Source organism: Sinohyriopsis cumingii, chromosome 3 (assembly GCF_028554795.1).
Source record: "Sinohyriopsis cumingii isolate HCF-2022 chromosome 3, ASM2855479v2, whole genome shotgun sequence".
In the NCBI taxonomy this organism is placed as follows: Eukaryota; Metazoa; Mollusca; class Bivalvia; order Unionida; family Unionidae; genus Sinohyriopsis; species Sinohyriopsis cumingii.
The window spans coordinates 42038364-42066078 of NC_142963.1; the positions used below are offsets into that span (position 1 = coordinate 42038364).

A 27715-nucleotide genomic window follows, 5' to 3' on the forward strand; every position below is an offset into this window, starting at 1 on the left:
ACAAACGCTAAATACTAAACTAACAGTAAGCCTCCATTCTCTTATAACTCTTTCACCACGCGTGTTGGAAGTATCAAACAGAACGTCTCCAGAATGCCACCTAAAATTGGGAAGAAAGGAAAGGTAGTCAATTTTATTTATGTTATACATTTTATAGTTTGGTCTAACCTATCATATGATGTCCAATTTGTTTAAAAAGTACATTGTGTCAACTGTTTAAATTGAGGTTTATTTGTGTAGGCATGGAATTGGGGGGGAATTTAAACACCACGTGCTCCTTGCTTTGTTTCTTAAAGAAAAGCGTCCTTACAGCATGTATTTATAAATACAGGAGTACATAAATAACTTGAAATATCTATCATAAAAGCATTTTTGCTTATTCTTAATTTGAGCAAGCTTATATTTTCATAATTTTTCATGATAAACGATTTTTTAAAAACAAAATGAGTCTATAGTTGGTTTCAAACAACATCGCACATCGTGATTATAGTACCATTTACCTATAAAAATGAATGTGAACAGCCTAATGGACAGAGAATTTTGTTCACATGAACTTAAATTATTTCACATTATTTGGTCTGGTTTTGAAAGTCATGGATCTTGTAATTGTAGCCTAAATGTTGAACAAGCCCCAAACTGGCTATAAGATATTCGAACATTAAAAGCGTGATCTTTGAATAATCGCATGCCACTGTTGTGATTTGCAATCCATATTTTCTAAAGTAACGATTTAGAAAGATCTTGTAGGAAAAATAATAAAAAAATGTTATGAAAATAATTCGTTAAAGACAATTTGCTGAAATTAATGGCTAGCACTACATGAGACCATGCTGCAACATGGCCGTTTTTTTTTTTACCTTGACCTTTGCATACTGATTCCATTAATCTATAATTTAAAAAAATATAAAAAATATTGTAAAAAGCCTTGGAAAGGTTAATTTTAATAGAATTTTTTTCGTCCGATTTTCAGTGTTAATTTTGAGGATGATCTATGATATTTACAATTTTAATGAAACTTTAATGATTAATTACATAAAAAGGGTGGGGAAAACATTGCCAGTATTATTGGCATAAATTTGTTTTCCATGTACAAATTTTTATTTATTAATTTGGATTATACTTTCAACATGAATCTTGAGTATTTCCTTTTGTTCCTTCACTTGTGGAAAAAGTATATTATCATATCCCAAAAACATTTTTGTGGTAACCACTTGGCCTGTTTCAGTTAAATTGGCAGATGAAAGCCATGCACTACATTTGCTACTATTTCTGATATTCAGAAATTGATTAGCCTCTGATTATTTTCTTACTTTTCAAAATTAACTATTTTTACAACAAAAAAAAGCGGTTTTTGATTTGTCAGATCTAATCCTTTGAAAAACTTGCCAATGTCCTGGAGAAGACCAATAATTTTATCTTGCAAAGTCTATGAACTCTGCCATTGATATGAGCATGATCATCAGACAGTCCTGCTTTTCAGAATATTTTGTTTTAAGTAATTGAATTCCATTGATGATAAGATAAAGAAAATGGGGCAAATGTTTATAAGATCGGGCTAGACTGGATGTTGAATATTTTAAGGGTTGACCGCAGAATGTTCCAGGAACCAAGGGCAAGGCAAAAATAGCTGTTCCCATTGATACTTCTGTGGCCTGGTGGTTAGAGTGCCTGCCTCAGATGTGGGAGGTCGTGGGTTCGAGACCCGGTCAAGTCATACCAAAGACTTATAAAAATTGTACTAACAGCTGTCGTGCTTGGCGCTCAGCATTAAGAGGTTAGATGTTAGGACTGTTTCAGGATAATGTGGCTGGGTGGGACATCATGCTACATGTCTGCGGCATGATGCCCCAGTGCTTGGCATCACTATAAACTGCCACACTGTAGAATCATAGCAATATGGCAGCATTTTTTAAAGCTACATTAAAAATCCAAATCACGTACATACACGCAGTCTTAACATAATTTTTTATACCAAGAAATTGAATGCTCTTGATGATAAGTTGGAGAAAATAGAGGAATAAACGGGGTTTATGTTTATAAGACCAGACTAGACTGGATGAATGTATATTTTAAGGGAGGTCCACAGAATGCTCCAGGAACCAAGGGCAAGGCAACAAAAGCTGTTCCCATGGATGCATCAGATTCTGAAGAGGACTCTAGTGACTTGGGATCTTCTGAGGAGGTAAGAATTGTGCTCATTAGGCAAGTGATAGTGCATAGTACTGTGGTTAATTTTTGATGTTGGCAGAATAGCTGTATTTGGTAGCTTTTTTCCTTCACTGTTACAAGTCTACATAATTGTCAGATATTCTTTTACAAGGCTGATCCAAATGCATACAACTACCATCACATCTGTACTGGCAGATTAGGGCCTGTATTGCTTGTTCTTGTGATTACTCAGCCATTGCGATCAGTGAAGTTGGACTTGACTTGGATATAAAAAAAAAAATTTGCTAGTGTGCATTTTGTTATTCATTTTTCTCAGTTCAGTATTTGATATATCCCATATACAAACTACTTGCCATAGTGTAAGCAATAGCATTCTTCTATTTCATAAAAAAAAATAAAAAATTCTTTCAGCACTGCAATTGTGAAAGAAATAAACACATGTTGCAATAGAAACAATAAGGGTTTCAATCATAATAAGCCATAGAAAGAAAACTGGACATTACATCCCAAAGACAAGGACACTGCACACACACACACACACCCCTTTCCAAATTTGTGGACTCTTGATTGCTTCCGTGGCTTTGCCAAATTGACTTTGTATTTCTGTATTGTACATTATATAATTGTAATAAACATCTTGTGTTCTAGACAAGATGTAGGAAGATTAAGCACAAGTTGTTACTAACTGATGCATGCCAGATGCTGAAAGTGCCCAGGGATGGGTAGATAGTAACATTTTTGGTTGCCCAGCCAAGATGAGTGGGCAGGTAACCAGTCGATGGGGAATAATACTTGATAATGCATCGCTGGTTAAATGTGTCTAGCATATGCAGTTGTTTGACAATTAAGCTCTCTATATTTATTTTTTTCATCGTAAAGTAACCAAGATCATTATATTGTACTTTGATCAATGTATTAAAACAGTATTTATTGATTTTATTGATGCAAGGCTAGCATTTACTGTAATTGTGACATGTCCAAATTGCTGTTAAATGAATTATTGCAGGTCATCATGTACCAAACTAATTGGTGATTTCATGCAAAACTATATATTATATAATTTTATTTGACTTGAAGCAATGACAGCTAGCATCTCGATTGCCATATCAATACCATCCATTGCTGATTGGATCATAGATCTCTAATTCATGAGAATTTGAAGTATGTCTGGTTTCATTTTCTCTTGATATGTTTAATATTCTTGAAAATGTACCCTCCTTCATTCTTATTGGCCACAGGGGCTTAGCTTAATTGCCATATAATTGCAAATTCATTATACATCAAGAAGCAGTAATTACAGGTAACCAATGGAATGGTACTGTTCTCCATTCATACAACCTGTTTCTCTCTACAAAGTTTTGAACCTAAGCAGATCTTCATAAGATGGAGGGACATATTATTTTTTTACATGCATGTAGGGTGAACATTCTACATTTCCAGAGTCTGAATGTCCAATATTTTTAGCTTGGGCCAGTCTTTTGGTTTGTCCTTGCAGTTTCCTTCATGCAGAATTAGAAAACGCAGCAAATAGTGCAATCTTCATATTAGAATTATCCATTTGTATCATGCTAAACAATATATACTGCATGTGCTATTTTTTGTTTGTGAAGGATGAAACTCCACCAGTTGGGAAGGCCAGTGCTGTTGTAAAGAAGACATCAGCTCCAGCCAAAAAACAAGAACCATCAGATGATGATTCAGATGATGACTTGGAAGGTATTGTGGAAACTCTATTTGGATTATATGCTTAAATTATAAATTCCAGTGTGGAATTACTGTTGCATGAAGATCAAAGGATCATTGACCTCCCAGAATACTAAACATGCTAACAGAATTGGACTACCCTCAAAACATTAATTTTTTTACTTTATGCGGTAAAGTTTTTGGTGATAAAATTTAATCTCCATTTGGATGCACAGAAAATTCATAGGAAAGGTATATAGACTAAAAAATTTTGCATTTAGGCCCAGCTTCTTGGTTGTGGTTGCCAGACCTTCATCTGAAACTAGATGCATATTATGGTTTTGCTGCACAAATAAATAAACTATAAATATTTGAGATGCTAGAAAAATGTGAACTCTCCAAACGTGTGACAAGTGAAATGCATCACATTTCACATAAACAGCAAATTGTTTCCTGCAAACACTTAAATGCTGACCCTTAAATGTGCTACAGGGTCCCAAGTAGGCTAAAGCATGAACGCTCACCTTTACTGATCACTGCCAGCTCAACTCTTCACAAGTTTGAGTTCTGGAGTTGTTAATGTGGGTGAGAAAGCTGCCCATAGCTTCCTGTGTGTTGATGGTTCTTCCATGGGGTTTACACAAGTTTTTTCTTCAACAGTTGTACTAGCCGCGATATATAGCCTATCTTGCCCACTTTTCCTACATCGAACAAGACTTGCTTCTTTTATCCAACATATAAAACAGGAGAAAGTCATCAGCTTCCCGATGCAAGGAAATTAGTGGAAGCAAATCCTGTGCAGCACTGCTAAAGTGAAGAAGTACATGTGATTTAGCATTCATGTGACTAAATCGGATATGCTACGTGTCTGCGACATCATGCACCCATTATATACATTGCTATCAGCTGTCACATTGCAGACATAGCAGTAGTACTGAAAAAGAAAAAATCCAGAATCACACACATGCTCACTTTGTTCTGAATATCTCCTCCAAGCAGTCCAATCATTTTAATGGCAACCATTCTGTGGTTATAAAGAGGTCAGTGGAAATGTTAAGCAGATGGAAGCCTATTTTCCCTTCAGAAATACATTTTGCCTTTTGTTTAATGACAAGTTGTACACCTACCACCTGTCCTGTGATCATATTTATTCTTAGACCATCAGCGGTTTTTTACTTCTCTCGGGAAGTTTGTGATCTGTGTCGTTGGCCATATATATATATATATATATATATAAGTAGTTGTATTCCAAATTTCATGTGATCTATATGGTGTTGACCACTATATTTAAGAAGTCCACACAAGAGTATTATTTTGAAAACTTGTGCAATGTTAGAAAGTTTTTATATTTTATCTAAATATTTACAGTTTTACATTTTTACAACATGGTTGTTTGTTGTCACTACATAGTCACCTTTATAAAACACTACTACTATATGCATACAACAGGCTTTCAAACATGTATATAGTTTTCTCTTAAAATGATGTTGAGTTAATTTGAACTTTTAGAATCCGATGAAGATAAAACACCTGTCAATGCTGTAAAACAAGCTAAGAAAAATGTAGCTGAAAGTGATGAAGGTGAGTCTAAAGTTGATGTTACTTATTAAAAAAAATGACAGGATCATGTAAGCAAGGATTTCTTAAGAATTTATTTTGTCTATCTGTATTAGAAAAGAACAGCTAAGTATGGCTCTTAAGGTATGTGATAACAAAAGCATCCAAAGCTCAAAATTGTAGTTCATTTTAGCCTCTGGTCTACCAGAGATAATGGTAATGTAAAAGTATTTCCAGCGTTAGCAGGGGCCCCGAGTGGTCTAAAGCGCTCTCCATTACGGATCACTGCCATCTCACCTCTGTTTGCGTGGGTTCGAGTCTCGGATTCGGCTAATGTGGGTATGTGAGAAAGCTTGCCAGTAGCTTGTCGTGGGTCAGTGGTTCTTTCCAGGGTTTGTCCAGGTTCTTCCTCCACCATTAATACTGGCCACCATGTATAGCCTCTCGTGTGCTGAAAAATAGCGTTAAACCCTTCAACAACAACCAGCATTAGCATGATAAATGAAGAAATATAAAGCTTTTTTGACTTTGGAAAGGCACCTGGCAAACATTTTCTATGCATTATATAACAGTAATATGTTCAGAGTGCCCTTAAGAAAGCCAACCATGTATTTCTACAAGCAAGACTAAAAACAACGCTCAGCAATATTTGAAAGGTTTGCTATTCTGATGCAGGAGTATAAACTGCTGTACTAAAGGACATGCCACTGTAGGCAATTTTGGATGCTGGTGAGATTCAAACCCTGCATCCCTTCTGGTCGCAAGTTGTATGCCTTTACTACTAGTGCCATGATGGATACAAAGTTGTATAGTGTGCTACCACTGTACTATACATATCCTGTACCTACTATACCATCTATGGAAATTCCACAAATATGTAACTACAGTCTGATCTATTTACCTGCATTTTAACTAATGTACTGCAAAACGATGCTTTATGGATAAAGGAGGAAGATAAATTGCATTCATATTAAATCCTGTCAATGGAGTACAAGATAGAATGTTGCTTGTTTCCTAATGTCTCTGTTGGCTCTTTAAAATCTCAACAATTAATGTGAAGTTCTCTTTTGCAGAAGACTCTGAATCAGAAGAGGAGGAAGAAGAGAAGCCAGTGGTTGGACAGAAAAGAAAACTCCCTCAACTGACTGTACAACCTCCAAAGAAGGCCACCAAAGGTAACCTTTTAGGACATTAAATTGCTATATATCCTAGCTTCTGTGAAGAATTGGCATTGCTGACATCTATACAGAATGTGAAACATTGTTAACAGGAAGGTGTGCTTTATTCTTTCAAATAATTTAGAAGTTGTGAGCTGTGCAAGGTTCTAAAAAAACAAAAACAGCTTGAAAATCAAAGTTTTTTGATTTGTCTGGGTTTTTTTTTTTCTTCAATTAAGCACACTTTACATTAAGTTCTGGATAAGGTTCCAAATTGAGCATTGACATTTTCATTCCTGCATTATGACTGTGGTGTGCAGTAATAATGAAAGTAATTTGCAGGCATTGCATTTAAATCGGTGGATGTTTCCCTTTACTGTTAATTAGTGATCTGAGAAGATCTTACAAGCAGCCGTGTAAATTGTACTTCTAGCTATCTTTGGCAAATTATTAGAAAACACTGATTCAGAAAGATTGTGAAGCAATCACATTTGAGAACTTTTTTTTTTCTACTTGGGAAAGCATCCTGAAGTTCTGTGTATGGTTTGGTTCTTATGTCTGCATATAAAGTAATGGATCTGCTTTTTTTTTTTTAAAAAATCTTTAAATTTTTGTGATTGTATGTGTGTATGCTAATTTTAGCGCACAACGTGCCATACATGGCCACAAGTACATACATCATAGAGGAAGCTCATAATGTAATAGTGTAACTTGAAAAATTGTGCAATATAATTGAATTTTTAAAAATTATTTTTAGGAAACAATAAACAGAAGCCTGAAAAAGATAGTGAAGATGAGGAAGAATCTGATGATGAGGGTGAGCCTTTTAATAGCTTTACTAACTTCACATGCAGCGATTCAGTTGGGAAGATTTATTGAAATGAAAATAACATGCCTTGAAAAGTAGAATATGGGAACAATCATCGCATTGTGAAATTATTATCTCTTTAAAATGTGTTGACTTGTACCCGTAGTATATCATTTGCTGGTATTGTGGTCTGGCTTCACAGCAGTGGTGAAATGACTGCTGATCTTTTATTTGTACCGCCTGAGCTAATACTTTACACTGAACATAGCGCAGGCCAAATTTGATTAAATTCTTGTTATTTGGTGATGGTCTTAGTAGCTTTTAGACTGTGATTCTTTTAGTAGAACAACGGCTAAGATATTTCTAATTTTATACTTTAAAGTCTTAATATTTAACTGTTTGTAATTTTATAAAATCTTTTACATTCAGTCTCTGTTATTAGACCTAACAAAGAAAGTAATGGCATCTTGCGTATAATATTCTGCCTGTCACCATTGCTGTGACAACCTCGTAAGGAGATGGGTAAGGAAATCACAGAATACAAGTGCTTAGCCATTGATTTAGGTGTATGTAAATTTAAAAAATTAAGTTCATTTCCAGCCAACTTATCTACTGCCTTATAGCACTCAAAATGGAGTCGGTTCTAATGGGCTGGCGGCTTAATTTCTGCTGAAGTTGGCTGGAAACATTTACAGACTGGGCAACAATTGTGTATTAAAATTTCATGTTGTGCAGCTTGTTCAGTTCCTCCATTCAGACAATTCCATGCATCCCCATTGTTTTCAGATGGGAAGTCTTGGTAGAGAGGGTGTTCCCTCAAACATTTTTAAATAGACCCTGCTCATAAGAATCCCTTTCAGGATCTTGTTAAAACCAGATACAAACTCTATCAAAGTTCAGAGTGGTATAGCAGTTGATGTAAGTGTATATTTCACAACCTGACCTGACAGTGGCAGACTTCAAAAGAGTACACTGGTCACTTTTCAGCTATGTTGTGTATCTGCTGAGCCTGGCAAAATACAGTACCAGCCATACCTGTGCAAGACAAGAACACTAATTTAAACCAGAAGTTTGTAAGGCCATGTTGGTAAAAATAATGGCAGCATCGGTAGTGATGACTAGATAAAATTAAAAATGGTAAGTTGTCATGGACTAAAATGTATATTACAATAGTGATGGCATTATTGAAGTCATGATAATGATGGGTCTCGATTTGGTATTTGTTTATAGTCTTGAATTAATTGGTATTTGCTTATAGCCTTGAATTATTCTAAAATGTACATAAATTAGTCTGAAAAGGTACATAAAAATAGTGTTGTTTTAATAAGGACAAGTTTTATGGAGCCACTTGGATGTAATGAAGATATATATGTGCTCTATCGATAGTTAAATATGCAAGGAAGAATGTTTGCCTCCATCACCCAGGACAAAATGTTTTATAACTCGAAAGGTCTCATGGATCCCAAACTACCATTTGTAATCGTTCAATCGATAAGAGTTCAACTGCAAACAACAGACCCTGATCTCCATTTGCATAATGCATCGTCTGATCAGGATATCAGTTCAACTCGCTACTCCTAACAAGCTACATAGACCAGACATTGACTATTTTCTTGTTCTTTTTTTAGAAGACTCCGAAGAGTCTGAGGCATCAGAAGATGAACCAGTTGTAGATATGAAGAAGCAAAAACAATTCCAACAGACCCAGAAGAATAAAGCTAATGGTAAGCGTCACTAATATGAAGTCAGTAATGACACCAACCTGGTCCTGTTTCTTGGTTCAGACTGACATTGTTTTATCATTTATATTACAGCTTTGGCTTAAGACAAACTTGTAAAGATAATAGGGTTCATCTACTACTATGTATTAAAAAGGAAACATTTCTTCACATTTCTCGATTCGTTGTGATTCTTCTGATGGATGATGCGTACAGTTTCTAATTTGATATTTATAATAAATATTCAAGACTTGTCCAGTATTTGATTTACTTCCACATTTTTACTCATCCATCCAGTTGGCACTTTGACTTCTTACTGGCTAACCATGGTAAGCCCAGTTCTAAACTGGATGTGCATTAATTTTTTTTACTTTAAAGGATTTCATTTCATCCATGCTTATGGCATCCTGTCCGTTCTCATTTTTTTAAATATTTGGTATTACTAATAATAGTAACAAACTTGCAAGATTTAATACAAGTATATAGATCAACTTGCCTTTACAGGGGTTGCTATGCTTTAGATAAAAGATTACACTTGAATTATTTATTTAGCTATTGCCGCTGATGGAGATACTTGCAAGACAGTTTAAAATGCTTTGAAAAGGAAATCATCATAATTGGTCCAACAGTTTTACAAGTGTTAATAAAATGTTAAAAATTTCCTGGTATCATCTTCAGAGGTCTTGGAAACATTTATTCACATGTAGTCCTCCATATACATAAGCGAATTCAAAGATTGCCAGTTCTTCTTTAACCACCTGCCGAGTGGGGAAAATGTCTTGATCAATTAAACACTTTAGCTGAATGACTGAATATAACAAAAGAACATGATGCAGCAACAGGGCAGCAAGCTCAACGACTTTGGTTAGCTGCTTGTTCGGAAAATGTGCCAATATTTAGTTGTGAATTCAGATATAAAAGAGTACATCAGATGAACAATTTTAGCTTTTTATTGTGTTCATTTCCGAGTGCAGATGAATTAGTAGCACCTGTGACCTAAAAATTGAAATATATCAAGACTTAAAACAAATGCTGTTTGAAAATTGGGAAAAGTATTTTGGGGTTAAACAGCAAATTGATTGTATTGAAATCTAGAAGAGATTGGTTAGTAGCCAAGTTTAAAAACAATGTCTGGCTTAGTGTTTGAAACAAGACGATTCCTTGGAGTGACAAAATTCAGTATAATTCTGATGGACAAAAATAGAGCTGTCATTGGTGTTAAAAAAAATGTCCAAAATTAAGTGGTAGCCACAGGTTCTTCTAATCTGCAAAGTTGCACATCTTATGGGAGGGGACTGCAACTTTGCTGGTGGGATTCTATACGTTAAAATTCCAGCCATCAGTACTATCTTTTGGGTTATAGAGACTGTTTTGTGTTTGTGTTTAAAAATGGCACAATTTGTATGTATTTTTAGGTAAAAAATATTTTATATTAACATAACCATTGTAAAATTACTTCTAATCTTCTCAAGTGGGGAGTATTCATATAATCTGGTGCCAGTCTGATTTGAATGTTATACACAAGAATTGATTCAATGTATTTAACCTTATTTTTGTTGGTTAACCATTTTAATTTTTCACAATAAAGTTCAAATAGATGCAGAGGCTATTAGTTTCTGAAGCACCCAGTCCACGACTTGGACCTTTTTCCCAATGGCATACATTCTTAGTGACGACGTACAAGCTGTATTGAACAGTGGATACAATTGTTGACTGAGGAACCTTAATCTCCAACATGAAAATTCATTCAGCACATTCGTAAACAGAAATGCACCATAAATAACAACATTGTAAATGTTTTGTGATCATGTGGGTAGTCTAAAGCAATCGCCGTTATGGATCACTGTCATTTCACCACTGTCTGCGTGGGTTCGAGTCTCGGATTCTGCTAACTTTAATATTTTTCATCTATAAATGCAGGCAATTCTTTTGCATGAGTTGATTGTTTTTTTAAAGGATAATATGAAGTGTCCCCAAATACTAGAGGAGTAATTAAAATGAAGCAAGATGAGACCAGTTCTCCCAATAGAACCATATGTTGGTACATGTACAGCACTCAGAGCAGCTTTTACAACTTAGTAGTTATATGGTTCACATGCCACATGAACATTAAAAGAATAAGCAAAACCATGAAGATAAGTAATTTCAGACCATTTTTCCTGTCTTCCAGACTACTGACTTTTGTTTTGGTAGCTCATCTTGGGCAGTTGTAGAAGCTTTAGCAAATTAAAGTTTCATTTTTGGCTGTGTTTATCCATCCATCTATCTTTCTTGACACTGGGGCAGTTGTTTACACAATATCGTCTTGTCTTTGCCAATGTTTTTGCTCTTTTCCTGAATCGTCATGGTTTGCCTCTTGAAACATTAGTGGTGATTTCTGATTAACTTTGTTCTGCCAGTTGCACATGGATTACTTAAACATGAAATGAAAGTTTCCCTTTGCAGACCATGCTTTCTCTGAAAAAGGCATTTGGGAAGCCCCTGCATTGCCATACTGAATACAGGAACATTTTTGGTTCTTGGTTATCTGAGCACATAGCTGATGTCAGCAGAATAATAAAAAAGGGGTTTGAAAACCAGTTAATGTTTTAACATACAAGTATATTTTCTCTTTTGACAATTTAACTGGTATTGTGGGCCATGGCTTGATCGACCCTTGCTATGATTTCTCATCTTTTTTGCCATTAAAAAGGCATGTTTTTGATATTTGTTGAGTCGATCTTGCTTAAATATTACCAAATGTTGCAAAAAATACGATTGTTGATGTCAGTTCCTCCTCCTTGGTTTGTTTGATCCTAGTCTAGGTTGTATATTGGACAGGCTGAGAGATGGCAAGAAGCCATTGTGCTCCATGGAATTTAGAATTGCAGGTTCTGAAGTGAACTGGATGTAGTTAAGTTTAAGTATACTCTACATGCTCCTTAGTTTAACATGTTTGCCTTCACTGTAGGGGCCCTGAGGGTCTGGGTGGTCTAAAGCGCTTACCATTACGAATCAATGCCATCTCGCCTCTCTGCGTGGGTTCTAGTCTCATGTTTGGCTAATGTGGGTATGTGAGAAAGCTTGACAGAAGCATCTCATGGGGTTTTTTCCCTGGTTACGCCGCCATGTATAGCCTATCTTGTGCAGAAAAGGGCATTAACCCCTATAACAAGAACAACCTTCACTGCATCAGTCTCTGGTCATACTTCTGAACTTTAATGTTTTCCAGTTGATACCTCCAGCATATGGTATTTTGTTAAACACTACTGAAAATCTGTCAACCTTTTATGAAAAAATATAGACTGCCATACTGAGGTCTTGTTATGATTGGCTGGTCTGAGAGCAGAAAGAAAGAGTGCATGGGTGGGTGGGGCATATCCCTTGTTCTGGTTTGATCATACTTGCACAAGCAGATCTTTCCAACCTAAAATAAAATTTGAGGTCTGGTCTTGATGAACCCATGCAACTTACAACTGTAAAAACCCATGAATCAAGTGTCTATAATGCTAAGCTAGTCTCGGCAAATGGCAGATCAACATTGTGAAGATGCCTTCAACCACATTAACAGTGGAGCAATGCATGTTTAATCACAGATCCCGAAAATCCTGGATTGGGGAGTTCAAAAGGTACAAGTCCATGGCAATGTGTGCATGGTGGAACAAGTTTACAGATTTTGGGAAAGGTGGGGGAATCTTACCTTTTATTCAAATATTAGAAGTAAAAATATACCAACTGGTGGTATTATGAAAATGACAAAGGTTGGCTGCAACCCCTGACCCCCTCCTGTTGGATCAAACCCACATTTGGGTCAGATCTTCCCAATCACATCAGAAGCTGACTACCCATGGCAGACGACAAATACCATTCAGTTAGTCAAACTTTCCTGGGAAAAGATGTAAAGAAACGGCCCACAAATGAAATAATTGGAAGAAAACTGCAAAATCATTTAAAAATTGGACTTCAAAAGTGAGCGGGTTAATTTATTGAAGCCCATGAAAACTTTCAGCATGCCTTTGAAAAATTTGGACCATATATTTTTAATATACCATGTGGATCAATGACATTTATCTTTTTCTCTTAGGGCACACTTTAGCAACATGTACTGTACATTTGTTATTGACATGTCATAAAGTAAAACATCATCCATGCTCCATAACTAAATACGTATATTTAATTGCTTTGTTGATATATGAAAGTCAAAGGTTAACACTTGTGTATATGGGGCTTCGATTGGTGTATTTAAGTTTTTTTTTAGAGCAGGTAGATAAAAATGAATAATTATGTACTTACAGATTTAATTGTACCATGATTACTCAAAGCTAACAGTCCATATTGAGAAAGCATTCAAGCGCAAGCAGTAACAAATATTTGTGAATGATCAAAAACATGCTTGGGATATTATTTGAAAAGTGCTTTCATGAAAGACTACAATTGTTTGAATTTAAAAAGAATACAGTATTTGCCAGCCTATCCTCGTCTTATAATCTGAATTGACCTGTATATGGATTGTCATCCAAATGGTTTGATCATATGAAAAATAATTGTGTAAAAATGATTCATTTTGGGGAAGAGATTGTGAATGAACAAATAGGATCCCACAGTTGGTATTTTAAATGATTGCATGATCGTTAGAATTAAAAATTTAGAGATCATATGTAATTGCACTAAAGCAGCATGCACTTGTAACATACATTGTTTGTAATATACGTTTAAATTTAATTACATATGTACATTCAGATTTACAAGTTAGAAGATCAATAACCATGACAAAGACCTATTCCATCACAATTTTCTTTTTGTACCTACTAATCAATCTGTATGCCCCATTGAGAGAGACAGATGGATGTCTTAATGATTGTAAATCTGTATTGTTTATTTTCTGTATTGTTTATTTACCTGTTAACTGATTTTACTTGTGTAAAAGTGCAGTACCATATTCCATTATCAATTAATACCACTAGTATCAATTTCTTCTAACATTTGTTTCCACTTCCATTATTAAAAGAATCACAGGGCTTTTATAATCGTATTTACCTGCTCATTAAATGCGCTATGACTATATTCAGTCATTCCAAGATAATGCCTGTTTGAGGTCAAGATTCTGCAGACCAGATCATATTAGCAAGGCTACCCATGGATATTTTGAATACCATACCATATAGTTGAAGGAAATGCCAAGTGGGATACTATTGTAAATTTCACATCCAGTATCATTTTTTAGCATAAGCAAAGATCAGAATCAATTGCAGCCCAAGTACATGAAGAGTACATGCTCTCGAAACAAATCTTAATTGTTGTGAATGGAGAGCTCGTTATACTTTAAAAGAAAATTAGACTGCAAAATGGTCATTATAGCGATTTAACCTAATGGAGACTAAATGGATACAACTGTTATTATACGTAGCTAAAAGTACATAATGCATTTAAAATACTTTTTGTGAAATAAATTAGGTACTTTTAGTTGTATTTAATGATCCTGACCGGAAAAGGTACTGGGTTACACAAACGAAGTGAAAAACACGGATGTTGATCTGGCCTTGTCTTGTACTCTGCATCGACTTGTATAAGGATGAGGGATGGATAATTTGCCAATTTCGACTTACAGGCTGGCAAATACATTATAGCATTTAATTAGGTATATATAGTAGTAGATACAAGGAAAGAGTATGCATATATGATGCAAGTGGCCTTGCATATTTCTTTCTGTGAATAGAAAGCTGAAGAGAAAATATTTACTTTTGGATTTTTGGGTGCTTGACCCTCAGCCGTTAAGTTTTCAAAAATTTAAATACTCCAACATTTCACAAGCGAGCATCCTCAATTACAGTGAATGGCAAACAGGCTCAGAAGACAGCTGCAGCAGAAGAAAGCAGTGAAGATGAAGAAGATTCAGATGAAGGTAAGTTAATGTATATGCATTTTAAATTTGCCAAAAGTTTAATAACAGATGTAGAGTATTTTTAAAGACAATGGGAACCGTCAGTGATTATGGTGCATTCCTTCCAGATCCACATGCATAGTACCATTTCCAGAATATCAGATTATTCAACGCACAAAATTTTCCTTGTGACTAATATTGAAATGGCGGCAGAAATACAACTGTATCAGGCTAAATTGAGGTAGTGGCAGATTTGCTTAATTTTGTTAATTTTTTTATTTAAAAAAAGGTTTCCATAATTTGTAATTGAAGAAACTTAAATGGCATCCGTGTTAAATTTCTTCCGGGTTCAGTACTAAATTAACAAGTATTTGCCAGGATCAACTTCAAAATGTAATATGAATTTGCTTGTGCAGTAAATCTCAATCCAAATCTCATATCTGTAAAAGTTATCAATTTCTTAGTTATTCCCATTTACAGAATCTGAGGAAGAAGAATCTGATGATGAAGAGGAGGAGGTCGAAGAAAAGACAAAAGGAAAGGAGGGGAAGAAAAAGAATAAGGAATCTGTCAAGGCATCAGATGCTGTGCCAGATGGAGGTATGTACTTGGAAATAATGAAGAAATGTTAAGACCATTGTTTGAGATTTGACAAGGGCACTAGCTTTAAATTATAGCATTCGATACACTACCAAAATCATTGGAATTCTAAATTCTTTCCTGAAAATAAAGAATGATTTTGAATTCTGAGAAATGCCTGCAGGTACAGGAATTTTTAGTTTTCTATGCATGATGGTGTGTGCAAGGTTGGAAGCAGACCTCAAGAACCTGAAATTTTCAATTTTACTTTTAGAAACTTTAATTAAAAAAATCTTTGATAATGTAACCTACATGTATATATATGAATATATAAAAATATAAATTTAAAACTGATAAATATCTTTTTACCAACTCAACAAAAACTGCTTTTTCACAGGCAGTTTACTTTTTTATATTGTGCTCACCATGGATATAATGCGACTTTGCCTTGAAAAATACCTTAGATTTTAAAATTTATTTCACTTTTTACCCTGTGGGAGTGAATCTGATTGTTCTTTATGCTTTAGTCGAGTATGCATTTCAGTCTTGCTGCAACTTATTGCAAGAATTATTACTTGCCCTTTGTAATTGTCTTACTATTGAAATTATTAAAACGGCTAGTCAGTTCATTTTTTGACTCTAAAGAAAACCACACTGCTTTCTGCTAACAGAATATATAATTCTACAACCATAATAACAAAAAGTTGCTATTTTTATTTTACGTTTCTTTTTTACAGACATTGTAACTATATTTTGTGGGAACCTCAAGGACGAGTGTGGACCAAAAGACCTTGGAAAATTCTTCAAGAAGAATGGCATAGACATTACTGATGCAAGAAAACAAGTTGGCAAAAGGTATTTGCATATTTTCCTCTGATATAGTTTACCAGATTTGATAGTTGTGAAAATGAAACAAATTTTGTTCTTATTTAAACTTGTGTGGTTTCAGATTGAAGAGATCTTGACTGTGTTATGTTGGTAGGATTTCATGACATCATTTAGAGCAATTATAGCCCATGACAAAGTTCTGTTCCATATCAACCAAGTTTGGTTTGTAACTTTATCCTGATGAGAATTGAATTTTCATCATTCTATGTAATCGTTTAGAGCTCTAAGCTCTGTTTGCTGATCTCTAAACTTTTGAGTATCTTTGTTTAAGGCCATCCTAAGCAGATTAGTCAGAATGGGCCCGTTGCAATGCACACATCTCTAATAGTTCTATTTCTGTGTGGACGCCATTAGTATTGATTCAGAAAATACTATTATTTTGCACACTAGATTGCTTATATTGTACGGGGGAAGGGGTGGGGGGGCATGACTGTTAATATAAAAAAGTTCGGGAGTTTGCCCACCAAAATTTGGAATTGACGTGTCTGACTAGTCAGACCAGCATATTCGATATCATGCCAAAATTTTTGTTTTTTTAATATGATAAACTGAGGATTCTACTATTCAGTCTCAATGGCCTCTTTTATATAAACCTTTTAATATATTTGTTTTTTTTAAAAATTTAAAGGTTCAAAGTTATTGTGTGCATGGTTATTGATTTTCTAAGGGATACTGCCTTAAAAACCCGTCTTTCCCACTGAAAAATGTTTCAAAGAATTGATAAAAATTCATTTTGTTTAATCTGGTATAGTAGCCCTGAGTGGTCTTAAGCGCTCGCCATTACGGATCACTGCCACCTCGCCTGTCTGCGTGAGTTTGAGCTCGGGCTTGGCTAACGTTGGTACGTGAGAAAGCCTGCCTGTAGCTTCTCGTGGGTCTGGTATTTTTCAGGGTTCTTCCTCCACCATTAATGCTGGCCGCCATGTATAGTCTATCTTGTGCTGAAAAATGGCGTTAAACCCTAAAACAACAACAACTTGTCCAGAATAAAGTATTTTGTAATTGTAATTTTTTTGTAGAAAGTTCTGGATTATTCATTGTAAGTTTCTTTTTTAGGTTTGGGTATGTTGATCTAGCAAATGCCTCTGACCTTAAGGCAGCCCTTGCTCTGGACCAGTCCAGTTTCCAGGACCAGGAAATTAAACTTGAACAAGCTAAGAAAAGACCCAACATGACAGGAACACCTAAAACTCCAAATGCAGCTAAAGACAAATCACAGAAAGATGGTAAGATTACTGTACCATGTAGAACATGTTGGGGGTGTGTGTTAATTTCATCTACCATGTGTACTTCTAAGTTGTGCTACTGCAAGCTGCACAGGTCTGAGTAATCAACAGAACAAACAATATGGACCCTAATCATACCATTGCTGTTGGACTCTACTCTACTTAAAAGCAAGTTTGTGCCAATAGTACTATTTTTCTCTTTAATAGTCTTAGCACTTGTACATTTGAACTTTGTCCAGATCAGTTTGTCAGTTGCTCTCGTGCATCTCCACCAAATAAATAATGCTGTCTGTATGCTGGTGTGCTATTGAACATGCATCAGTCATTCAGATAAGAATTGCAGGAAACTTTCCCCATTGCTGTAGGTGTTAAAATGTTTTATTGATTTCTTCTTCTTTTTTAAATTCTTGTTTTGACGTGACGAGCTTTGTATTATTTACACCTCAGTTAAGAAAGAAAATTGACAAAATGGTATGCACTAGACTAGAGTTCATTGCTATTTTTGTGAGAATGGCTTTATAAATTCTGTGCTTCTCAAGAGGCATCATTTATGGATCAAGCAGTTTTATTTTTAGAATTATTTGCTTCTGAATTAAATACTTTACAGATAATATTTGCAATGGGACTCATCTTTGAATATTTTTCTCTTAGACAAAGACTGCACTTTGTTTGTGAAAAACCTGGCTGACTCTGTCACAGAAAAAACCCTTAGAGAGTTTTTCTCAGATGCTGTTGAAATGAGGATGCCCAAGTCACCAGATGGTAGCCATAAAGGGTATGCATCTTTCACTTTGAAGAAAAATTTGACAGTGCTTTTACTTTGTTTTTTTAATGTTTCGTTTTGCTCTAGTGTAATGTAAGCTCACCTAAGACAATTTAGATCTGCATGTAATTGATTTATTTCTTGTTATAAATGAGCTATGGTGCAAACTGGTTAGTGCATTACACTAATGACCAACTGGGTTGCAGGTTTAAATCCTACAATCAGATCAGCTGATGTGTTCTTAGGTCAAGCACTTGGCTCTAAATAATCTACTTGTGCTGTAAAATACCAAACATAAACCAATCTTTGGAGTTTTAACCAGCAGCATTTTTACTCTTGATTTGCCAGTACATCATGGAACCCCATTACTTGGGTCTACACTGTTTGGAGTCCAAATGGCTGAGTGCTCTCGCTCACTGCCATTTCAACTTGTCTGCATATGTATGAACTCTGGCTCTGCTCAGCTAATGTGAGAACTAGTTTCTCTTGGGCTGGTGATTCTTTCAGGGGATTTTCCAGGTTCTTCCTGTACTGGCTGCCATATATAGCCTATCTTGTGTTAAAAAATGGCATTAAACCCCATAACACCACTATGGTTTGTAGTTGTCCGTAGACTTCACAAGTCATCTTGGTGTTTAAAATTACTGAAATTTATGTTGCATAGTTTACATTAAATTTGTTTTGTTTAAAGTATCTTTCCATCTTTTCCAGATTTGCTTACATAGAGTTCAAAGATGCCAGTGTAGTGGAGAAGATGATGAACAAATTCCAGGGAGCAGAACTGGAGGGGCAGGCCCTTTATTTAGATTATGTTGGCCAGAAGAGCTCATTCAAGAGTCCTCAAGCAAACAAGTCTTCAGGAGGTGTGCATCCAAAAGAATAATGAATATAATAGTCTTGTATGTCTTTGGATTTCAAGACCATAATTGTGGTTTTTCTATAATAAAAGCTAGAGTTTACACATTTGCACTAAAACCATGATAACTGGCAATAAACCTTAAATACTCTTATACATTTCCTTTAAAAAAAACGAAAAAGGAGAATCTTGTGAATTCAGTTTAGCAAAATTGTCAGAAATTCTGTGATCTGAATGTTCACTATCTGAATTAGATGTGAACCAATACTATGTCTCCCAAACTAAATAAACTTGTACACATGCGTCCCAAAGTATTCCCACAGTATGATTCTGATGATCTATTGGCACAGCAGCCTACAAGATCCAGTGATTTTGTGGTATGATCCAACATGTTGATTGTTGTCCTTCTGCCTTAATATATTTTTCTGCTGTGCCAGTTTTGATCAAGTTCTAATATTACATCTTTGTTGGCTCCCATAGCAATGTCATAGCTGCATTGGTATTACATGATCAGACTTTTTTTTTGATTTTACATTTTTGATGGGCATGATCAATAAAAATTCCCTTCCCAATTAGTTAAATGAGAAATGTATTTTTAACATGTTCTTATGGAAATTTCAGCCAGTCCTGATCAAACTTGGCATGAATGTATGTTATGGAAATGATGAATCAAAATTATGTTTGGGGTGATACCCAGGCAGTAGTGAGGTTGAAAACGTCTTGTGGATGATCCATTTTCAACTTCATAATGTTGGATGGGATATGCTATATTAAAATATGTACATCATGGCTCCTAGCAAAATCTATTTCTTCCATTTGGGGCCGTGTCTTTGATGCCACACACACGCTCAGTTCTGGGATCATTTTGTCTGAGTGACTTCTCTTGTAGTGGTATAGCTTCCATGGCAGCAGTCAGAAAACCTGTTTTCAGCATCATCAGAGCAGCTGTGCCAATCTTGTTCAGACTTGATGGGAATGTTTCTTTGGACATGCTTTATGAAATGGTACTTGAGTTGACTTCTCTGGCAGTGGAGTGGCATTCTCGGCAACTAGGTGGACAGACCATGTTGTACTTTTTTCCGGACATGGCAGACCCAATATTTATTAAACCTTTCACGAGTGTTTCATATGTATCAGAACATGATGGGCATCCATCACATTCAGAATAATATGCAAATGCATCATCTAGTCCAGCGTAAGTATAAATGGAGATAAACATGCCACCAGTTTCTTCCCAACAGCTAGATATTAATCTGACGTATCTCTCAACCTGCAGTCTTAATCCAATGTCTCTTAGACCATTGTGTGCCAGGTCAGTTGCATCAGGCCCATCCATATGATCAAAGTTGGCATGTAGGTCACTGTTCAGATACATTTGTTGTTTCATGAACATGATATGCCTGTTAAAAAAATGTTTTGCAGAAATGGTAATGCATGTCACATTATTTACTGAATTACATCTTAATCACCTGTGGGCTATGTACATTGATCAAAATAAAATGACAGGAGGCAATAATAAGCTGTGTTTGTCCTTTTTTAAATCCAGGTTTTCTCCAAAAGTTACTTATGGGAGAAAATTCAAGGAAAGGATGTTGCCACATATCACTTTCATATTTAAAAGAGTATGTGTACATGTTCTGTCCTATTTAAGAGTATGCATATGTTCTTTCCTATCCAAAGGAATATGCATCCATGTTTTTTTTTCTAGTGGTAGTAGTTTATAGAAGATGTGCATTAGATTTTGCAGAAAATTAATAGACTGGTTTGTTATATTGAAATCGTGTCTAAAGACAGATTTTATCCAAATTGTCTGATTAAGTTGATGGCTGTTCCATGGGACCCAGGGTATGCACTTTTAAAGAAATTTCTTTTAATATGAACTCTGATGAAATCAAAGTACCCTGGCATATATTTTCAAAATACTGCCTTCCCTTGGTACCATGTATGTTTAAATTGAACAGCCCTAAGCATGCTTTATCAATGTGACTTTTGAATGTTAAACAACTCAAAAATATTGGAAGAGAGATCTTTTTGAACTTGAAAACTGTTAAAGGATGCAGCTTAAGTTCTTCTGAAATGTGGAGATGCGTTGTAGAAGAGCAAGATATTGCTGCTTGATTTGTGGGGTCAATTTCATGATCACGGCAAAGATTGTGTTTAGAATAGATGTGTGTTAAGTACTTGTACCTGTTTTGTGTTTGAAAATGGGCAGTAATCTATTTTGCTAGTGCCCATTTGTAATGAGAACTTGACTTTGTGGTAGATCCATGTTCTTTAAAAAAAATACTTACATTTTACATAGCTTATTATATGTAGATTACATTTTTGTTGTTGCTTTGATTACATTTTTTGCACACATAAGATTAAGCTTCTGTTTCATAGGACTGGTCATCGTATTATGTTTTGGTACTGCCATTTTTCAGAACCAGGAAAGAGCAAGGTGTTGTTTGTGAAGAATTTGTCCTACTCTGTGACAGATGACAAGCTGCTGGACACCTTTGAAGGAGCCGTCTCTGCCAGGATACCAACCTTCCCAGATACAGGAAAACCTAAAGGGTAATTACTGTTAACAGGATATTCAGTATAATTTGTGGGTGATGATCAAACATTTCTATAAATTGTACTGAAATTTGTTTTGTGTGTCTGTAGCAGGCTGTTTACATCATAGTTTGTGAAGCAATGACATGTACTAATTCCTGGACAATGCAGATCCTTGTAACGCATAGTTCAAGAACCATGTAGAATATATTAATGCTATTGGCAAGTACATTACTATGTAAATGTAGAACTGCAATTTATGGCTTTAAATCTTTCCTTTTTTTTTTCTTTTCCTTTTTCTTTTTTTTGAAGGACTTGTGGTCTCACGTAGGTTGTTGATGTGAATGTTTCAAATACTCGTCTCGCATATTCCATTTTGGACTGCACTATGTATTTATCTTTAAATGGGATGCTGTTTGTATCAATGAGACTATAAAGAGCAAGATTTCAGGCATTCCACATTGTAATTTTAAGAGTGTTGTGAATGAATGCCAGCCTTCTCAAAATATTGATTTCTCAACACTATATAGAAAATTGAACTGAGCAAGGCTGTTTGTGATGCATCCATTGCTATGAGCTGATTTTAATTTTGACGATGACTGATGGAGCATGAATCTATATCTTCCAGGTTCGCCTTCATCGATTTTGAATCCGCTGAGGCAGCACAAGAGGCTTATGACAAGTGTCAGGGACAAGACTTGGAAGGCCGAGAAATGAAAGTAGACTTTGCCTTGGACAAAGGGGATAGAAGATCGTCTGGTGGTAAGGACAATATTTTTGTATTTTATAACTGGTTAGTGTATGGTATTTATTATGAGTTGCTTCTCTTTGAGTAGAGAGGAGCTATTGCACCTTGGTATCATTGTTGGCATCTGCAGAGAGCAGAGCAGTCACACACGTACAGCCTCACTGCATCTTGAATATTCTTTGTTACATTCTATGCAAGATTTTGGATAGTTTTGGCGCAACTGCCCATCTGGGATGGACTAATTTTGTACATTAGTTATATTCTTGGTTAAAGGTTATTTTGCTTGACCTTTTTTGCACACTGCATTCTGTTATACCTGGAATTGTGAATCTTGAGGAAGTAAGTGCTACATGCTTATCAAACATAGGTCACTGAGCCTGATTTCGTGCTTCAATAACTGTTAATTGTTTAATGTTACAGTTCTCCATTAGTACCACACCCATACAACATATGGTCACTGATCAAAAATTTTAATCTGACTGGTTTAGGTAATCTTGTTATATATATATATATATATAGTTCATATGCAAATTGGTATTTTTTTGCCCCCGTTTATTTATAGTTGCACCTTTTTTAATAGGTCTTTTTATGCTAGAATTGTCAGATCAGACATATTTTCTAGTATTCAGATTCTTGTGAATAAAGCTGGAAAGGACACAATTACGTTTTTTGAACATCTCATGGCGGGAGATATGATTGCCGTCATCATGTAAAATGGAAAAGGCTTGTCAATAGGGCGTAACCGATTAGCATTTTTCTACTGATTTCCGATTCCGGATTTTGGGCATGAAATTTTTCCGCTTCCGGATACGATTCAATTAATCGGAAATGCTAAATTAAAAGGTTTTTCAAATCAACTTTTTAAACCGTGTTACACACGTTTTGCATATCACACCGATGTCACAAGGGGAAGGATATGGCAGGACTATAGCAAAATGCAACGAAGTTCAAAGCCACAAAGAATCCATGAAATTTTTTATTTTTTTGCCAGTTCCGACCCATTCTTTGTTCAACAATTAGTTGATCTTGCCGCCAGGCTTTTATTTTCCCGCCTTAATCATTTATGTCGGCAAGCGGCCAGTTCCATCCTGTACTTTATTCAACAATTAGTTGATCTTGCCGCCATGCTTTAATGTCGCGGTCAAATAAAAATAAAACAGGCTTTTGTTTGGTCCTATAAAGTTGGCCTCTTGCGGAATCATTTTCTTTTAATACCTCATTAGCATGTGTCAATGTATTCAATATTATGCCTTCATTATTGAGGATGTTGACATAAACGGGTAGGACTGTATTATATATTTTAATAAATTTAAATCTTTCGGTCTAACTCGAGTATTATCGTTTCACCCCGTTGTGTTGACCATATTGGACTTTTCTGACTTCTTATTTAACTTTATTAACGCACTATTGAATGACATTCAGTGTTAGACACGGTGCTATAGAAATTCAACTTTATTATTTTTATTATCCGAATCGGCCGTTCCTGCCTTGTCCGACTCCGATTAATCGGAAGTTCATACTATCCGGTGGAATCCGATTTCCGGATCAAAAGTCGGTTATGCCCTACTTGTCAAGTTGAGAGATTGTAACAGTCATTGAGCTGCATAGGGTTTGGAACTAGAGTTTATGCAACTGTACTAGTGGTAAATAAAGTATACAAATACATTACAAACTTTTCAGTTGAACATAATGTTTATCATCAATACATCAAACTTTTAATTACGTTTTCCAGCTTTACAATTGCAGTTAATGATATTTTGTTACATACTGAAAACTGGTCAGTCATATGGGAGAAAAATCAACTGCCTTACATCAGGGTTGGCAAGTTCAAGATTGAAAAAAATTATTACTTCTGTATAAGCCTCTGTTTATCAATTAATCATTTGAATTAAATACGATGCCTTGATAAAAAAAAATTGCAAGAGTAACAATTCTTTACACTTTAGGTAATTTTGGAGGTCGTGGCAGAGGAGGAGGAGGAGGAAGAGGCAATTTCCGTGGTGGTAGAGGAGGTAGAGGAGGAAACTGGGACAGAGGTGGTAGGGGAGGAAGAGGAGGTGGTAGAGGAGGAGGGGATAGAGGATTTGGGGACAAAAGAAGGTCTTTTGATTCCACCGGTTCATCCAAAAACAAGAAAGTAAAGCTAGATTCTGACAGTGACTAGAGACCATGGTGTACGTGATTTTAGTCGTTTTATACCGACTTTTAGCATATGTTAAAATCATTCATGTCTATCTTACCCAGGATACTAAATGCAGTGGAGTGACAACAAAAAATATTATTGATCTCTGCAACACTGGAAAAAAAAGAAAAAATTAGATCATGCAAAGTTATTAAGGTTTTAAGAATCTAATTTTATTTTGTGATAAATGAAATGTACTAATTCAGATTTCCATTCTGCTGTAGTTCAGGATTAATTGTTCAAAGAAAGACTTACCTTTCATATTTGTACAAAATGTGGAATGCACTGGTGAGAACTGTTCAGTTTGATAATTGTGCTGATGGTGATGAACACAACTACCATCTGTAGTGTATACAATGCATATTTTAAAAGGTCATGTATGCTACAGGCAGCAGGTTTTTTTTTAGAAAGACTTGTATTGTTTCTATTGCAGTTCCCATATTTAATGAGTGAACGTTCATTACATTTTAATCTAGATTAATCAACAGCTCTCAGAATTTTAATATGGACACATTAGTAAATTAAAAAAATAGATGGATTGAATTTTGGTTAATTACAAAATTATGCGCACGTACACACACACACAATGCATAGGTGTGTCATGGGTAGCCCATATACATGTTCATTTTCATAAATATTGTTACATTCAATGATTTTGTTAATGTCACTTGAGTTACTGTGTTTCAATAGCGATCTTTTCTCTTAGTTCATTAGTTCAGTGGTTCCTACTGGGGAATTAATTGGTCAGTCTTGCATTTGATTTTGCCTTTAACTGCATCCTGAAATTCTTTGGAGGATTATAACCTCACTATGTAAATACAATCAAACTAGTCCTATGCAGACACTTCTTGATAATTAGAAATTTGGTCTTTTAAAGACAGCTGGTTGCCTAAGCAAGATTTTTTATTAAAATAATTTAGGTTAGAGGACCTTCAAGAATTGTCTCTGTATGACCGGTGATTGTTTAATTGCTTAATACAGGTGATCTTTTGGGTAGGCTTTGCTGTAGCTGTAAACGATAATGACCACATTTGTGTGTGCCAGTATGTACGTTATTCATATGTGGTGCAAGAGTTGAGTTTGAATCTTGTTCAGTTGTGGTGTGCGAGTTCCCAGTCTAGTTGTAGATTGAGGATGAATGTCCAAGTGTGTTATGGTAGCTTTTATCATTTTTCGTTGTTTTGTCTTGTTCTGGCATCTATCTTTTTTAATCCATATAATATGGAAATGCACTTCAGATTAGGTAAATATAGGATCTTGCAGGAGCAATTATTTAAACTTTAATCTGTGAAGCAGGTAGAGAAATTTCTGCCTCTTGTGAGCCCTGGCAAGGAAAAATTTTGAAATGCCTGTATTCAACAAATTTAATAAATTTAATTTGAAATGAGCTCAAATTTACCAAGGGAGATAAACAGACCACTTTCCTCTTGGCTATGTTTTTAATTGTATACTTATTTAAAAATGTGTGAAGAATCTGTGCTAAAGACTGCATTGGAATTGTTTCATTCACTATTAAATACTAGTGGCAACTTTATTGTCAGTATGAATACTAGCTTAAAAATCAGTATTGGACAAAAACTGATTTTCATGAACACTCAAACACCTTATGCTCTAGATCAGTTTGTAACAAGCAGTTTTACTAACTATTTTGACATTTGGTGAGTACCCATACTAGTTTTAAATTTTTGGGCAGTTTTTTATATGCAGTGCTCAGTGCAGACCTGCCAGTTCATTGTAGCATTCATATAAATAGAAGAAATTGGCCTTTCAGTGAGATGGGGTATTCATTTCGCATTGGTTTATATTGCAGTCTCAACAGTTCACCACTTAAATATAAAAGTGATAAATATTTTACTAACATTTTCAGCAAAGCCCTTCAAAGGCAGTTAAATTTTGCAGCCTGTAGAATGTATGTTTGCTTGTTTCATTGCCCTTGCTTGTATTAATGCAGTTCAAATAGTGGTTAATGATTCATTGAAGTTTCATTTTCCCACACTCTGATTGCTGTGGGGAAAAAAAATGGTATAGGGAAGGAATGCTCATCTTATTGTGGTAGATTTCATATTGCCATTGTCATCATTTTTTTATAATATAATTTTTTTATTTTGTTGACAATTTGTTTAAAGCAGTTACATTTATCGGAGCAAATATTACAAATTTTTTCATGTTATCATAATATGTTGTGTAACAGTAAAGAATATTCCTGCATATCTATACATCTCGTGTACATTTTCCTCTTCATTTTACAAGATTCCTCTGAATATTGATCATGTAATAAACTATTATGTAAAATTGTCAGAAAACTATTTCAGAGTCCACAGTGAAATAAAATAGAGTTACGGCTCCATCGTAATGCATATCTTTTTTCTTGCCCAACTAATGTCATCAGGCTATATTGTTGTTCTGTCCCATTGTCTCTTGCAGGAAGGTTTGCATGCATTTCAGTGCATGATATGCATGTTTACACTCTTTTGTCTAGCTAGTACAAATTTTGTGGCCAGCAATGACCTGGGGCTGAATGGTAATTGCATATGTCCAGATCTCAATAACATTGTTGGCAACAAATTTAAATGTTGAATGTTCCAATAGCCATGTTCTAAGAATCTCAATCTACTACAATGATATAATCCAGAATGTCTGTTGATGTATTTACAATAATCTCAAAATAGTGATTTAGTAAGAAAAGTGGAACAGAAATTCCAATGAATAATTTCAATAAAGATTCCTCTCGAACACAACTGAAGTTAAAGATAGGAATGACTTATTCTGATGTAAACATCCGTAATATAAAAACATAAGACACGATAAGAGGAACATTCCAGGGATGGCTTGTTTCAGGGTTTAATGCCATTTTTCAGCACAAGATAGGCTATACATGGTGGCCAGTATCAATGGTAGAGAAAGAACCTGGGAAAACCCCCAAAAGAAGCACAACACATGGGAAGCTAGTGGAGGAGTGCTACAAAGATCAAATTTGTAACGG

At 35.2% G+C, this 27715-nt stretch overlaps 1 protein-coding gene across 2 annotated transcripts; it reads left to right on the plus strand.

Annotated features, from left to right (window-relative positions):
* Window positions 1–7: 7 nt before the first annotated feature.
* LOC149802756 (uncharacterized) lies at window positions 8–27085 on the plus strand. Of its 2 annotated transcripts, XM_089952182.1 has the most exons (16): window positions 8–123; window positions 2075–2182; window positions 3780–3885; window positions 5362–5433; window positions 6483–6584; window positions 7324–7383; window positions 9003–9098; window positions 14902–14973; window positions 15433–15552; window positions 16269–16386; window positions 17476–17645; window positions 18297–18420; window positions 19120–19271; window positions 21688–21820; window positions 22431–22564; window positions 24497–27085. In XM_089952182.1, exons 1-16 carry the CDS (start codon window positions 94–96, stop codon window positions 24712–24714), a joined length of 1815 nt encoding a protein of 604 aa, XP_089808308.1. In that variant the 5' UTR covers window positions 8–93; the 3' UTR covers window positions 24715–27085. The 2 variants fall into 2 exon arrangements, with proteins under 2 accessions (XP_089808308.1, XP_089808309.1); XM_089952183.1 differs by lacking the exon at window positions 5362–5433.
* The last annotated feature ends 630 nt before the right edge of the window (window positions 27086–27715 follow it).